At 35.5% G+C, this 17,742-nt stretch overlaps 1 protein-coding gene across 3 annotated transcripts in view; it reads right to left on the bottom strand.

Moving 5' to 3' along the window:
* Positions 1–17,742, bottom strand: part of ARHGAP42 (Rho GTPase activating protein 42) — a 313,165-nt gene that overhangs the window by 52,512 nt on the left and 242,911 nt on the right. For all 3 annotated transcript variants that reach the window (XM_049620615.1, XM_049620604.1, XM_049620596.1), the window contains 4 exons: positions 16,364–16,464; positions 14,337–14,446; positions 11,682–11,760; positions 9,834–9,873 (listed from right to left, as the gene is read on the bottom strand). In XM_049620615.1, the coding sequence (XP_049476572.1) occupies positions 9,834–9,873; positions 11,682–11,760; positions 14,337–14,446; positions 16,364–16,464 (330 nt within the window). The remainder of the gene's footprint in view (positions 1–9,833; positions 9,874–11,681; positions 11,761–14,336; positions 14,447–16,363; positions 16,465–17,742) is intronic.

The raw sequence follows: 17,742 nt of genomic DNA, 5'->3' as shown, positions 1-17,742 counted from the left end.
ATCCTGACCTGAGCTGAAGTCAGACACTCAACATACTGAGCCATCCAGGCACCCCAGAAAGACAGTCTCTTTAACAAATGGTGCTGGGAGAACTGGCCAGCAACATGCGGAAGAATTAAACTAGACCACTTTCTTATACCATTCACAAAAATAAACTCAAAATGGATAAAGGACCTGAATGTGAGACAGGAAACCATCAAAACCCTAGAGGAGAAAGCAGGAAAAACCTCTCTGACCTCCGCTGCAGCAATTTCTTACTTGACACATCTCCAAAGGCAAGGCAAAAATGAACTATTGGGACCTCATGAAGATAAAAAGCTTCTGCACAGCAAAGGAAACAATCAACAAAATTAAAAGACAATGAACGGAATGGGAAAAAATATTTGCAAATGACCTATTGGACAAAGGGTTAGTATCTAAAATCTATAAAGAACTCATCAGACTCCACACCTGAGAATACTCCAGTGAAAAAATGGGCAGAAAACATGAATAGACACTTTTCTAAAGAAGACATCCAGATGGCCAACAGGCACATGAAGAGATGCTCAATGTCACTCTTCATCAGGGAAATACAAATCAAAACCACACTCAGATACCACCTCACACCAGTCAGAGTGGCCAAAATGAACAAATCAGGAGACTATAGATGCTGGCGAGGATGTGGAGAAATGGGAACCCTCTTGCACTGTTGGTGGGAATGCAAATTGGTGCAGCCACTCTGGAAAACAGTGTGGAGGTTCCTCAAAAAATTAAAAATAGATCTACCTTATGACCCAGCAATAGCACTGCTAGGAATTTACCCAAGGGATACAGGAGTGCTGATGCATAGGGGCACTTGTACCCCAATGTTTATAGCAACACTTTTAACAATAGCCAAATTATGGAAAAAGCCTAAATGTCCAACAACTGATGAATGGATAAAGAAATTGTGGTTTATATACACAATGGAGTACTACGTGGCAATAAGGAAGAATGCAATATGGCCTTCTGTAGTAACGTGGATGGAACTGGAGAGTGTTATGGTAAATGAAATAAGTCACACAGAGAAAGACAGATACCATATGTTTTCAGTCTCATGTGGATCCTGAGAAACTTAACAGAAGACCATGGGGAAAGGGAAGGAAAAAAAAAGTTACAGAGAGGGAAGGGGGCAAACCATAATAGACTCTTAAAAACTGAGAACAAACTGAGGGTTGATGGGGGGTGGGAGGGAGGGGAAACTGGGAGATCGGCATGAGGAGGGCACCTGTTGGGATGAGCACTGGGTGTTGTATGAAAACCACTTTGACAATAAATTTCATAAAAAAATTAAAAAAATAAACACATGTGTATACTTTCATCATACTTCAGTAAATCACAATGAACATACACTTCCTCTCACTGGAAGTGAACAGATTGCAGTATGCTGGGGTTACTGTTCACCCATACCTGTTGCCCCTTCCTGCAGAAAAGATTATGTTTCTTAGCTCCCTCAAAGGCAAGATTGGCCATGTGATAGACACTAACCAATGAAATATGAATGGAATTAAAAGATGCCATTTTTCAGCAGGCACTAAGTAAGTCAATATGATTCTGCCAATCCTGTTGAGGTCTGGGGAAAGAGGTCAAACAGCATACTCTGTCTCCAAGTTCCTGATGTAGGAGACGGTCACAAAATGTGGTGTTTCTGAAGGAAGTGAAGGAAAATATATTCTGTAATGGAAAACACACAACCTCCTAAAGCCATGAAGAGGTTATTGCATTTAATGTCAGTGTTATGAGGACTGAACAAAGCAGGTTCTTTATAGCTTAAAGGAAAATTAGGAACTCCAAAGTGTTCAACTGAAATATCAGTTGAAATGGTCCTTACAAAAACAAATCACATCATTAAAGGCTGATAATTTATCATCATTCTTCTTGAATGAAGGACATGGCACTCTTGCTTAACAGTACAGAGTACCCATCCTATACAGTGGAAATACAGTAGTGAATCAGGACTCAGTGCCTGGGTCAGAGCAGGCAGTCCATAAATGCTTATTAATTGATGGCTTGCTAGTTACTGGTTTGCATGTGGGTTGTGCAGGTACCCTTGCTAATGCTTTCTAGAAGGGTTAGAGCTTGGCTAACAAGAGAAAAATTTTGTCAACTCCTCCCCAGATCGCTTACTCCCTGTCCCATATCTCCCTGCTAAAGAAAGGGGCAGAAGGATATGTAAAATACAAATACCACCAAATTCCCAGGGATTGAACACTATAATATTAATGATACTTGGCTTTCAGAGGTAGAAGTAGGAAACAAGCTAACTTAAAGAACTTTTATATTCAATCAAAAGTTAAGTGTAAACATCATTTTTTTTCCTCCGGAAACTATTCAGGGATAAAGCTTTTATTGAAATCCAAATAAAGTTTCTATAAATAAAAATAAAGGCAGTTTAGCAGCATAATAGCTATTAATCTCAACAGAATTCAAACAGCCATGAGGAAATGAAAAAGAATAGTCTTCTATACAGCTAACAAAGCAAAAGTCCTTGTACCTTCAATTTCCTAGCAATTAAAAACCCAGCATGTCCTTACAGATGTAATCTACTTGGCCTTACAGTACCTTCTCAGGGTTGACAAAACAAAGCAACACTTGTCTTTAATTTCTAATTCACTTTTCTAATCTGCCAATTCAGATTAAAAATCAACATATCACAGATAACTAATATCATATTATCCATGGCTTGAAAGAAACAGAAAAAAGGAATGAGTGCATTTATTGGTGTTTGTGTCCCACAGGACCATTTGTCTTCTCCCTGCTTCTTAGGAAGCAGTTAACTCTCCACAGCCCTGGCCCAACCTGTTACTTCTTCCTGATCTGCCCATGAAAAGTATTTGAACTATAAACCCTCTTCCTGGATCTCAGTGATAGAAACAAAATTATTTGATCACAGGTGTGGGAGAGGATGTGGTGAGGAGGAGGATGTAACCCAGGGACATCTGAGAACTTCCAAAATTAAATTATTTAGACAGTAGTGTGAGGCTCAAAAACTTCATGACAGATGGCAAATGCCTAGGATAAGAAGAATGAGCTCAACTTTCTTTTCTTTATTGTTGGGGAGAACATGTTACCAAAGCACACATGGGGAAAGTCACCGACAGACAGTGGCAGAAATTGAGAGTTTGGGGGAAATTCTGAAAGTATTTTCTGGTCCAATCATGAGGACATGTAGACATGTACATGAGGACTGAATGTTGAGTGACTGTTATTTATGTGACCAAATTATGACTTTCATTAGCAGAAACATCATTTGAAAGGACTTTTTTCCCATTTACAATACCTGGAATAAAGTAAGTACACAATGGAATACTGATGAACCAAACTGAATGAGAGAATGAGAATTTAGTACCTTTTCTCTCACAGTTCTCACTTTCTCCAGACCTAGGGTAGAAGGACCAACTGAAAAACCATCACACAAAACATGTTTGAGTGGGGACAAGCCTCAGGGTACCAACAGAGAATGCAGAGCAAGCAAGCCTAGGAAAAATGACAACTGCCTCTATCTCTTTAACTAGTCCCAAGATGAAGATTTTGGGACATAGAAGTTTTTTCACAAAAAATAATTTGCTTCAAACAGTATGGTACTGGCACAAAAACAGATACACAGATCAACAGAATAGAATAGAAAGCCTGGAAATAAAGCCAACTTATCTTTGAAAAAGGAGGGAAGAGTTTACAATGGGAAAAAGATGGTCTCTTCAACAGATAGTACTGGGAAAAATGAACTGCTACATGCAAAAGAATGAAACTGGACCGCTTTCTTACACCATACACAAAAATCAACTCAAAATGGATTAAGGACCTAAATGTGAGACTTGAAACCACAAAAATCCTAGAAGAGAGCACAGCCAGTAATTTCTCCAACATTGGCTGTAACAACATTTTTCTCGATATGTCTTCTGAAGCAAGTGAAATAAAAGCAAAAATAAACTACTGGGACTACATCAAAGCAAAAAGCTTCTGTAGTGCAAAGGAAACAACCAACAAAGCTAAAAGTCTACTGAATGAGAGTATATATTTGCAAATGACAATCTGATAAACGGTTAGCATCAAAAAAATATACAAAGAACTTATATAAGTCAACACCCAAAAACAAATGATCCAATTAAAAAATGGGCAGAAAAGGGGCCACCTGGGTGGCTCAGTTGGTTAACCATCCAACTTCAGCTCAGATTATGATCTCATGGTTTGTGGGATCAGATCCCACGCCGGGCTCTGTGCTGACAGCTCAGAGCCTGGAGCCTGTTTCAGATTCTGTCTCTGTCTCCCCTGCTCATTGTCTCTCTTTTTTCTCTCTCTTTCTCAAAAATGAAATAAACATTAAACATTTTTTTAAAAAAATGGGCAGAAGATATGGACAGACATTTCTCCAAAGAAGACATTCAGATGACCAGCAGACACATGAAAAGATATTCAACATCACTCATCATCAGGAAAATGCAAATCAAAACAATGAGAGATCACCTCACCCCTGTCAGAATGACTAAAATAAAAAAAAAAATACAAGAAACAACAAAAGTTGGCTAGGATGAGGAGGAGGAAAAGGAACGCTTGTGCACTATTGGGCGGAAATACAAACTGGTGCAGCCACCATGGAAGATAGTATGGAGGTTCCTCAAAAAATTAAAAATAGAACTACCCTATTACCCAGGAATCACACTACTGAGTATTTACCCAAAGAATACAAAAACACTAATTCAAAAAGATATATGTGCTTCTATCTTTATTGCAGCATAATTTACAATAGCCAAACTATGGAAGCAGCCAAAGTGTCCACTGATAGATGAATGGGTAAAGAAGATGTGGTATATATACAGAATGGAATATTACTAAGCCATAAAAAAAACGAAATATTACCATTTGCAACAACATGGATGGAGCTAGAGAGTATAACGCTAAGTGAAATAAGTCAGTCAGAAAAAGACAAATACCATATGATTTCACCCATATGTGGAATTTAAGAGAGAGAAACCAAGAAACAGACTCCTCACCACAGAGAACAAACATGGTTATCACAGGGGAGGTAGGTGGGGAATCAGTGAAATAGGTGATAGGGATTAAGAAGTAGACTGTGATGAGCACTGGATGATGTATGGGTTTACTGAATCACTATATTGTACACTTGAAACTAATAGAACACTGTATGTTGACTAGACTGGAATTAAAACTTAAAAAAATTGAACTACCCTCCAATCCAGTAATCATATTACTGGGTATTTACCCCCAAAATACAAAAACACTAATTCAAAGGGATACATGCACCCATATGTTTACTGTAGCATTATTCTCAATAGCCATATTATGGAAGCAGCCCAAGTGTCCATTGATTCATGAATGAATAAAGAAGATGTGGCATATATACATAAAATGGAATATTACTTAGACATCAAAAGGAATGAAATCTTGCCATTTGCAATGACATAGATGCAGCCAGAAAGTATGTCTAGTGAAATAAATCAGTCAGAGAAAGACAAATGCCATACGATTTCACTCATACGTGGAATTTAACAAACAAAACATAGGAGAGCAAAAGACAAACCAAGAAACATTCTCTTAACTACAGAGAACAAACTAGTGGTTACCAGAAGGGGGTGATAGGTGAAATAGGTAAGGAGGATTAAAGGAAGACTTACCACGATGTGCACTGAGTAATGTATAGAATTGTTGAATCACTATACTGTACTCTTGAAACTAATATAACACTGTATGGTAACTCTACTGGAATTAAAATAAAAACTTAGTAAAACAAAAAAAAATTGTTTTTTTGAAAGTGGGCTCAAATATGGAGAACTATTGGTGTGTTATTCTTTAACAAAACATCCCTAATGGTATAGCTTGAGGGAGAGTTTAGTTCTAATCTTACCTAATAATATCTGTTTAATAATGATAATAGACATTGCTATTCTCAAAGTGTATGCATTCCCAAAGTCTTAGAATTTCAAGAAAAGAATACTGTAGCAAGCATTTTTTACAACCAGAAAAGCATTTGTGGACCAATTTTTCAGTTTTTGTACTTGATGCTTTTTTGTTGTTGTTAAGATGAGGTAAACTTTCCTTCTCTACTGAATTACAGGCTAGTCTTATTTGCAGCATCTATAGTTCAAAAACCACAAAGTCCTGAGATTTTTTCACGTTAGGTTTATAAAAAATAGTCTCGTAACAGTGAAAGAATAGTTTTACTCTTCATTTCATAGCGTATCTTCTCTGTATATTCACAGTATGGCTCTATTTTAGGATGCTAGATAGTTTTTGCTCTATTACCATTAGGCTTTTTAGTGAAAGCACAAACACAACCACTTTTAACGGTTGACATTGAAAACACATTTTTACCTGAGTTTTTATATTTTACTATCCTAAGGTTCATTATTAGCCTTATCAGTTCAAAAACATAAACACATCCCATACAAAACTGAGTTTCCAAAGGATAGCTAGAGCATTTTATGATAAACAGAATCCATCTGAATTACCAAAGCTATAAAGATGCATTTCCCAATTTGGCAAATGAATCAAGACTAGTACTGGTTTCAAATAACAACTGAGAAGTTATTGATGGAAATTGACATAATTCCACTCTGGAAAGTAGTCAAATGTCTAAAAGGAACACAGAGATCTCAAAAAAACAGGATGATATCTAGAAAAATGGTAGAAGAGGTGAACATAAAGATAAAAGCTGCTCTGAACTCCCAATGTGATGAGCTTGCTTAATTCAAGATTTAAAAAAGAGGTCTGAGAACTTCACCATCACTGGAATATAATTTTAAACTGAAACAGGTAAAATTCTGGACATGTTGCTAGGAAGAAAACATGACACTTATTTCAGGTTAAAAAGGACCATATGCTTGAATCTAGAATACCATTAAGTGTTCACGTATATCCTATAAGTTGTTAAATCACTAGTAAAATAGTGGTATATTGATAAGACACATGATAAAAGAGATAAGAGGTAAGATTACAGTCTGAGCAGAGATTCAAAGTTCCATTAATACATTTTAGACCTTGATGTAGTAAAACATTAAAAATTACATGCAAAAATGTTAAATTCTGAGGACCAGGAGAGCCTCTCAACTTGTCTGAGAGGCAGGTCATTTCAGGGAAAGGGACGTCATTGCATGTTGGGTTGACGAATGTTTAGAAAACCTTGTTCACCTAAGTTGTCAATACCAAAATGTCTACCCCTCAGCTGCAGGGAGCTTATTTCTAGAAGGTACATTTAATCCTGTCCTCCATTAACCAGAGTTTCTTTTTATTGATGGTACATGCCATTGTCTTGTCTTTTCAATAGAATAGTGATTCTCTTTGGGTGAGAAAATCTGAATCTCCAAGAATGTGGAAAAACAATCAGAAACAAGGATGATTTTGGATAAGTTGACCTTATGTCCACATAGTAAGACCTCTTGAAATCACTATGTAATTTTGTGTGTGATTTATTTAGAATGTTTAGAACACTTAAAGGGATATTAATTTCAGCATTTATAAGTCAATTTATTAGATTACAGAAGATACCACAGGTTTAGAAAGATTATATTAGCCAGAATCACAAACTTGTTTTATTAGGGTGTTGCATTTGGGTGAATAAAATTTACTAGTTTTGTAATTATAATTTGTATGTCTAAAAAAGCTTCACTGATTAAATGTATAAATGGGGGAATTCTATCAAAGTTATAAAAACAAAATGAAAACATTTTTAAAAATTAGGACATTTATACATAAAATAAGATCTGTACATTGATTAAAAATAGGCTGAAAGAAAAAAAATACAGCTTAAGATAAAATAATAAAAATAAAACTTGAAACTAGGGTTAAGATTTATAACTTTGAGCACTACATTACTAATGAAGCAAACATAATTATAATATTCTTTTCTATCATCAAAATCTCCCCTTGGGCAATAAAAGCCTACTGGTACTCAGAGCAACAGTAAAAGCAAATGTGTGCTGAGCACACATCTCATGGAAGGCCTTTGTTAAGTACTATGAAGAAGGCTACAAGGTTCTGTCACAAGTTGTTCAGAGAACTAATAAGTCGGATACTAAAACACTATACCAAAAGCAAAATGTGAGAAATGACACAAACACATGGACTGTAGGATAGCTATTTTTCCGAAAAAAAAAAAAAATTTTTTTACAATTATAAATGATGGCATAGTGATGTTTCAGGTGGCTAAGGCTACAAGAAAGTAGATTTCTGGAAAAGTCTTTAAGGCACTGAAGAAGCATGATGCCGTTCCATAACAGCATAAGTACATGTGACAACCTCCTTATTCAAATTTTCTAATTATTTTACAAACCCTAGTTTCCAGAAATGCATTACTGTTCAAATATATTCTCACTGACTTGACCACGTCCCTATTTAGAGCTTTATTCAATACCATATATAGGTTCAGTTTTTTCCAAAAATTCATCCTTGAGTAGTTCATTTGAATCTAAAAGAACTATCTTTCTTTTGAAAGAAACCAGTATATGAAAAATGAAACCAGTATTAGAAAACACATTTCAAACTCTACTCAAATGCAAATTATACAACATATTGCTCTTTAGGTAACTATTTAGAATGAACATTTGGTACTTATCTGTTGGTTAATATTTCTGTGATTAGATGTAAGCGGGCAATGGAAGATTTTATACTAATCACTTTCCTTGATTTGCAATAAAGAAATGCAAGAGTAAAAACTGGAAATAATTTTCCAAGTCTCTAACATTAGGAGTATCTTTTTTTTGAGAGAGACAGAGAGAGAGGTAGAGACAGAGGGAGAGAGAGAATCTTAAGCAGGCTCCACATTTAGCATGGAGCTCGACGTGAGACTCGATCTCACGACCCTGAGATCATGACCTGAGCCAAAATCAAGAGTCGGACACTTAACCAACTGAGCCACTCAGGCATCCCAGGGGTATTTTAAATCATGCTTTTTCTTTTGATAATTTCTGAAATTAATCACTAGGAAGCATTTCATTCATTTAAAGTAATAGGTTTTTTCATACACTTAATATTTATGATTTTCAAATGAATGCTTTCCCAGTTTTTATTTTTACTCCATTCTCAGTTGCATTTTATTAGCAATTTAAAAATTAGTCTGTTTTAAAAATAAATTTAGACATCATGAGAGAAAGTCAATTGAGTTAAATAAAACTTGAAATTGCTTTAGAAGATGTATATATAACCTTAGAAATAAATATACAGACTAATTTTAAATGTCAAATAATCTGACTACATAAGGTACATATGAAAATATTCTAAAATAACCAAGGGTAAAAGGTGGAAAAAAGGTAGCAGATGATTAAGGAGGATTGAGAATGTTATGGAAAAACACATAAAATGTGTTTAATAAGAATGTTTTGCTACTAAGGACTCAGCAATTCTACATTGAGAAAACAGGTTTTCCTATATATCCCATGTGTTATGGACAATGTCTTATCACATCACACTCTTGGGTACAAAGTATTCATGTCTTCAGTCTTGTCAATGGCACAGAGAAACTAAAATAAAGAAGCCCTTTACTGCCATTAAAAATATTTTAAAAATCAACTAAATATCAACTGCTTCAAATCTCTTCCTGGGATAAAGCAAGGTACATACCTATAAGTAAATAAACACCAAATAAGTAAAAACTAATTTTGGTTACTAAAACACCAGTAGTTTAATGCCTTTGCCTTGAGAAACTTCTCTGAATGAAAGTTTTAAATTTGCTTCACCATCAGACTTATGATATGTTTCTATTATTTTCCCAGAATTAACTCTTAGTATCACATAATACTTTTGTGATAAAAAAGAAAAAAAAAACTATGATAAAATTTTAAATAATTATTAAAGTGACTTACTTTCTTCTTTCTTGCTAATAATGGCAGGCAGAGTGTAAATCTGAAAAACAAAGGAAGTCTGATCAGTTAATGACCCAGCACAGAAACAGGGCGATATTGGTACAATGATACACAAAATGAGTACCTTGATTTCAAGATCTTACAACTAGTATGTCCATAGAGCCATTTCCCTACCCTATCAACCAACCTTGCTTCCCAAGCCTTTCCATCATGGCTATCCAGCCCTGGGCAAAGTTCTAGCCCTTTCCATTTGATTTATGTATCTCATTCTATTACCCAACATGATGCATAGTATGTATTCCTTCTTCAGGAAGGATTTCATGACAGATTTTACCAGATTGCTGCTTCCTCAAATTATCTCCTTAGTGTTTTGTTCTCAACATGTACAACCTTAACTTGTACTTGAGCTATCACATTGTCTTCTAAATTTGCTTTAGGTCAGGGCTTACCTCTCAACTATTAGTGGCAAAGAGTCAAGTCCTTTTGTTTTACTTTTTAATCTGTAATTGGGTGATACTTTTGTAAGTTATAATAAAATTAAAACATAATAAACACTATAAAGAACAGGTGCAGAGTCCAAAATTTTTATTATTAAACTCAATATGTGTAAAATGACTACTTCTAATTGCTATAAAATTTTCCAGATGCTTAATCATACTTTCTGCACTCATTTTATTGTGGATTGGTAACAGTTTGAGGGATGGCCTCAAAGCCTAGGGTCCACACTTTATATAGTTCTGTTGTTGCACAGGTACTCTGCACCAAGGTTGTTCACAAATTATTTGCCAACTAAAGGATAGTTTTCAATGGATAGGGCAGGGCCTCCTATTTTCTCTGTGTGCTCATACCTCCAACCATCCAATGTGGTGTTCTTCATAAAGAAAACAGACAGTGATCGATGATTTATTCCTTTTTACATCAGCCTCCCTAATAATTTTAAGTAAATTATCATGGCCACATCAAAATAACTATTAAAACAGTGAAGATATGGATGGGAGGGAAAATGTCAAGCCACAAGGCAGTTTTACCAAATGAGACTTTTTTTTTAATATGAAATTTATTGTCAAATTGGTTTCTATACAACACCCAGCGCTCATCCCAGCAGGTGCCCTCCTCAGTACCCATCTCCCATCCCCCATCAACCCTCAGTTTGTTCTCAGTTTTTAAGAGTCTTTATGTTTTGGCTCCCTCCCTCCCTAACCTTTTTTTTTTTTCTTCCCCTCCCCCAAATGAGACTTTTAAACAATGATATAGACCACAGGATTAGTTCTTACCCTAAACCTTTGCTCATCACACTGATCATAAAGCCTAACACAGGCCTTGCAAAGAGTGAGGACTTTATTATTAACTGAATAAAATAATCAAATCAGTACAGCCAAGTTCATGGTAAGTAATTTGTTAAAAAGTAATTTTAGGATTTTAAATTAGTCCTGGAAGTTATCCTGAGAAACAAATTAGAAAGTTGGTGTTATGTACCAGTGAGACAATACCAGAAAAACAGTAAGAGTCTACTCCTCTGATTTGCTGTATTAATATTTTCAAATATACTACAGACAAAAAATCCGGATATACTTTGTAATTAGAACAATAAAATCTAAAAAAAAAAATTAACATTTATTTTTAACATTATTTATTTATTTATTTATTTATTTGAGAAACAGAGCAGGAGCAGGGGAGGGACAGAGAGAGAGGCAGACAAAGAATCCGAAGCAGTCTCTAGGCTCTGAGCTGTCAGCACAGAGCCCAACACAGGGCTCAAACCCATGAACCGTGAGCTAAGCTGAAGTCAGACACTTAATCAACTGAGCCACCCAGGTGCCCCTAGAACAATAAAATCAAAATTCTTACTGGTTCTTTCCCATCCATGGCTTCGAGCCAGAGTTTCCGATTAGCTTCTGAGAATGCCTGTAATGTGATGATTCCATGCCTATTAAAAACAAATGTTTTATATATTTAATTTATTCCTGTTATGTCTTCACCCATTTATTATTTTTTTGTGGTTTTAAAAGTAAAGGTAAAATTTTAAGAAAAAGCAGGAAAGAAAAAAATGAAAAGAGAGGAAAAAAGAAAAGAGAAGAAAAAAAGAATTTAAAAAATGAAAAGAAAAAGACTTATGGTTCCTTTTAGAAAAATCACTATGAGGACACACACACACACACACACACACACACACACACATATTTTTAATTCTAATGGTTGCAAGTAGTAAAATCATTGGTTTAGGTATGACTGCCTGAAGAAGGCTAGTTTCAAACTCTTTCCTCTGAAATGGCCAAAAAGCATTCACCAAAGTCCAGAACCACCTAAACATTCTCCAATATTAGAATGATTAAGATTATGACCCCAATGTGGTACAATCTAGTCACTAAAAATAATTTCAATGAGTATATAGTAATATGAAAAGTTTCATACCATACCTAGTTAATTATTAAGAAGACATTAAAACCAAAGTGTTTATCTATATCATGATCACAATATTAAAATCAATTCATTTAAAAACAATTTTTCCCATGTACCCATTCTGAAATAGTTACTTGAGGATACATACACATTTCAAGAGAGAAAGAGTAAGAAAAGGGAAGGAGGAAAGCAATATAAGACAGAAAAAGACAGGAAATCCAGAAATAGTAAAATTGATCTAGTTAACTGCAAATTATCCAGAAAATAAATTTGAACAGGAAATTAAAGGGCTCTGTGAAGAGATACATTGAGGAGGAAATTTCATTTAAATATTGTATGATTAAAAACCAGTATGACTTAAAACTGTGACGAAGGCATATTATGCCTTGTGTAAACAGGAAAACAGATCATTGGAATGACAGGAAAAAGAAAAATGTATGTGAAGATTGTGATCACTTGATCTTAGAAAATCTAAGCCAGTATAAACAGAAATAATAAAATAATAATCAATATTTGTTGGCTGTTTATTATGTGCCAGGCACTATGTTGTAAATGTTACCTTTCTTATCTCATTTTATCCTCATAGGAACCCTTTGAGGTGACTACTTATTATCCTTATCCTTACAGATGAGCAAACTAAAGCAGAATTTAACAATGTGCCTCAGGGTTACAGAACCAAAAAGTGCTGCTGAAATAAAGAAAAATCACTAGCATGTTTGTATTTGTGTACATAGAAAATACAGAAGTTCCTACCACAAACTATTAAAACCAATAAGGAGCTCAACAACTATGCTGGGTATAGATTGATATATTAAAAAGATTAATAGCCTTTCTATCCATGAGCCTCAAACATTAGGAAAAAAATATATACTAATGAATTCTATTCAAAATTGCAATAAAATGAAGAGACTCAAGAATAAATCTAAAAAAAATATGTAAAATATTCAAAAAGAGTTCAACTGTCCATTAATTAATTAACAACTTCAATGCTACTCCAAATCAAAAACCCCAAAGGATTTTTGTGGAGACAAAGGGAAACTTAATAAGCAGATTCATAAAATGCAAAACCACAGGGCCAAAATATTTAATACAATTAAAAAAAAGTTTTAACGTTTATTTATTATTGAGAGACAGAGAGACACAGAGAGTAAGCAGGGGAGGGGCAGAGAGAAGGGGAGACACAGAATCCGAAGCAGGCCCCAGGCTCCAAGCTGTCAACACAGAGCCCGACGCGGGACTCGAACTGACAAACTGTGAGATCCTGACCTGAGCTGAAGTCGGTTGCCCAACCAATTGAGCCACCCAGGCACCACTATTTAAAGAAGCATAAAAAGTGGGGGCCTTACCCTACTAAGTAGTTATAAGCGACATATATGTAAACTATAGTTTATAAGAGTATATAGAGTAAGCATTTTAAACAGTGCATTCACACAAAGCTAGAGTATTCAGAAAAGTATGGTAGTAATGCAGGGGAAGAGAAATAGATCATGGAATAGAATAGAGAGAAAGAAGTATATCTGTCCATATTTAGTTTCTGTTCTTCTTGTATTGATACAAGGAAAAAAAAAGTAGAGCTAAATATCCCCATTAGATTATAAACTCACATGCGCAACATTTATGTCTCTCCCAATGTCCCAATGTCCAGAACGGTGCTCTGCCCAGAGGAGGCACTGAATTTCACCGGCTGAAGGAAACTAATGGCATTCCCAGCTCTGTCTTATTATTCCTTGGAAGCAAGGCTACCAGGCTTCAAAAGTCCACAAAACGGCTTACCCAGGCATGGTGAACAATGTTGTCAGGATCATTCGTAGTAAAGGGAACTCAAGTCCACCACAAATCCCCTAATGTAGTCATTTATGTTGATTTCCCAAATTCTTCTTTGAGTGATGTTGCTTTTTGCTAGCATTCTGTGTCTGATTTATTTATTGAATGCATCATGCAATATATATTTGTTGAATAAATACATAAAGAATGAAATAAATATGCATACTGTTTTTAAAGACTGAAAAACAAGTACCTGTATACTGTTTTATACTTATATCTAAACACAGAAACAAATAATTTAGCATATTAAAAATATAAAGTAAAAATAAAACCTCAAACCTTTCAACTACTTCTATGTCAAAGCAGAATCGTTTGTCAATTGAATCTGTCTTCCGTCGGATACAAGATTTCAATTTAAACATTTCTGGTGAACCAGTAACAAGGCCATTCTGAAACAAGAGGAACACATTATTGACGTGATGACAAGGGCAACTGAAAAATATTAAATATGCCATCTAAGGTTGCTTCCATTAAAATGTTAATTTAAAAAAAAAGTTAACTTAAAGGTTATATATAAAGGTCATAATCACATCCTGTCCTCTGAATACAGACTTTTTGCCTAATGTTAACTGCTCAATTATAATACAAACTGTTTTTTAATAAATTAATCACATATACTCATATTAATTAAATAATTTTGTGGCATGCCTGTCTAGTGGTCTTAAATACTTAAACTTATGTTAAATAGCTCTACAATGTACATTGTTTAGGACTTCAGATTTACAGAAGGTGTTATATCACAGTTACCTTAATGTCACAATTAGATATACAGAATGCTTGTCAGGATACAACACTGTTGCTCTGAATCAAATGCCCAAGGTTGCTAAGAGATTAGTATTGTTTATCTGTGTGTGTGTGTGTGTGTGGGAGGGGGCACACACGTGAGCAAGTATGTGTGCGTGTGTGTGTGTGCGTGTGTGTGTGTATTAAAGTCTTATAGTATTAAATGATAATTGGTTCAAAGTCTCAGGAGAGCTACCAAAATAATACATTTCCAGTATTTGCTTGCTATAAATGTATGGCTTTCATACACAACACATGACTGCTCTGACGATAACCAACTGCTATTCTACTAGTGAAACCACAACTGTTTGGATAAGATCCAACACAAGCTGAAGCTGTAAGAATTCTCTTCTATATACCTGAGACACCAGTCACCTTAAGGAGAATATTTACCTAATGTCTGGTTAATTCTGCTATCTTTGGTTACAAAGATCACAGATTTATTTATTAGCAGAAGTTTGGCTTGGTCTACTTGTTAACAGGTCACTGACTGTCACATAAGTGGGCTTTCAGGCAACATCTTTTCTTATGAAACCTTTAAAGTACAAACTAGCATGATTACAGCACTTAACTTCTCATGATGGCAGGAATTGAAGGTTACTTTTGCTCTGGTATGTTCTCCTTTATATTCTGTCTCTCCATTTGAATTATTAGACTCTATTGAATGCCCAAGCACAATAAGTTTCAGCTGATGTATTTGAGTATATATCTAAGTTAGATCAACATTTACCTCTGCTATGATCTATACCACAAATTAGCCAGGTGAGTCACTTACCTCGATTTTCTAATCTTTTAAAATAAGGCTAGACTAAATAATCTTTAGGATAACTCTCAGCTCTAGGATTCTTATATGATATGGCTTTAAATTATCTAATTCTTAAGTCCAGTCACTTGCCATATTCATATCATAACTCACAAAAAGATTGTAACCTCTACACAATAAAGGTGCTGCACTCTGTAGCAGTAGCACTTCCTTATATAAAGTACACTTTGTTTTATATTGTTCACTAGCCATGCGAGACATTCAGTGACCAATTTACTTTTGGGGTAAATGGGCATCAATTGATTCTTCTGAGAAAGTTTGCTGGCCAGCATTTCAGTAAACAGCACACAGTTTAGAAGAGGAAGCAGCATGCAGGGGCAAAAGGCAGCCTCCCACAGAGGCCACCTGGAGGAAAGATGCAGAGTCCTTGAGCCTGGTCCAGCCACCAACAGTCTCTACTGGGCTGCCAGCTACAAACAACTCTGCTGCCAGGGATATGGGAGGACACCTCTGTGGTCTCCTGAAGGATCCCTACATTGAACTCCACTCTTATAAACATTCCATGAGGAGATAAAGGAAAATCCTGGCCACTCTTTCAAGTCATCAAGATCACTGAACTTTGAGAAGACTTTTTTTGACTTTTTGATTTTTAAAAATTTTTTACATGTTTATTAGAAAAGCAAGCAAATGTGATTTTTTTTTTTGCTTTGTTTCCATTACTTAACTAATAAACTCAGTTTTTTAAAAAAAGAAAACTCACCATTTTCCCACTGGATTTCATTTCTGAAACACTCATTGTAAATGTTTTACTTCCCTTATCATATGTACAATAATGTTTAATCCATGTAAAACCAAGCGGCCCTGATGTAAGGAAACAAACATTACAGATTGTTAATAAATGATTTGTGTCTAAGTTTGTACAGTTTTTGAGGCTATGATACACAACTGAGTATCTCCATAGGCCATGAAAGTTTAGAATATTTACTGTGAGAAAGGCCAGTGTTGGGGAAGAGTGGTATGGGGTAAAGTGTCTTGGAATCAAACGTGGCTTTACTTGCAGCACTGATACTCCTTTGTAGCTCAAGAGTTACATTACCTCTGAATTTCAGTTATCACAGTAAAAGTGACATATCTTACATTCCAAAGAGGTAGGAACAATGAGAAATAGCCTGAGTTACTATAACTGATATCCTTACTTATATCATTGTCCTTTACTCTCAAAACTGCCAGAAACTCTACTAAAACTTTAGCCAGGTCATTTCATCCACTTTGCTTATAACCCTCCAGTGGTTTCCCACTTCACTCCAGGTAAAAACCAAACAGCTGGGGTGCCCAGGTGGTTCAGCAGGTTAAGCATTCAACTTCAGCTCAGTCATGATCTCACGGTTTGTGAGTTCAAGCTCTGCGTCAGGCTCTGTATGACAGCTGAGAGCCTGAAGCCTGCTTGGGATTCTCTGTCTCCCTCTCTCTCTGCCCCTTCCCCGCTCATGCTCTGTCTCTCTCTCTCTGTCTTTCTCTCAAAAATAAATAAACATTAAAAGTATGAATACTTCAAAAAGGACTTAAAAAACAAAAGACGAAGAACCTATTACTATACACAATGGCCCTACATGTTCTGGCCCCTCATTACTGATCTGTCCTCGCATCTTACTACCTTCTGCCTTATATACTCTGCTCTAGGTACACTGCCCCTCCCCCTTGCTGATTATTGAACAGAGAGAATGCATTTCTACCCCAGGGCATTTGTACACCCTGTTCTTCTTCCAGCCTGAACTACTTTTCCTTCAGTTATCTGCATGGTGTGCATCGTTACTTTCTTCACATCTTTTCCTAAATGACACCTTTATAATACAGCCTTTCCTGCAGAGATATCTAACATCTCAACACTCTTACCTTGATATTTCTTATATCTCTCTAGCTTTATTTTCTTCTTGGAAGTTATCACTATCAAAAACATGATAAGTTTTATGAATTTATTCTATTTATTGTTTGTTTCTGCCACTAGACTATAAAGCTCTATACAGCAGGAACATGTGATGTTCTGCTCACTAGTTAGTATATTCTTTTCTTTTCTTTTCTTTTTTTTTTTTTTGAGAGAGAGAGAGAGACAGAGAGTGCACATGTGAGTGGGGGAGAGGG

Source organism: Panthera uncia, chromosome D1 (genome assembly GCF_023721935.1).
Source record: "Panthera uncia isolate 11264 chromosome D1, Puncia_PCG_1.0, whole genome shotgun sequence".
NCBI lineage: Eukaryota > Metazoa > Chordata > Mammalia > Carnivora > Felidae > Panthera > Panthera uncia.
This window is presented reverse-complemented; position numbering and strand designations above follow the sequence as displayed.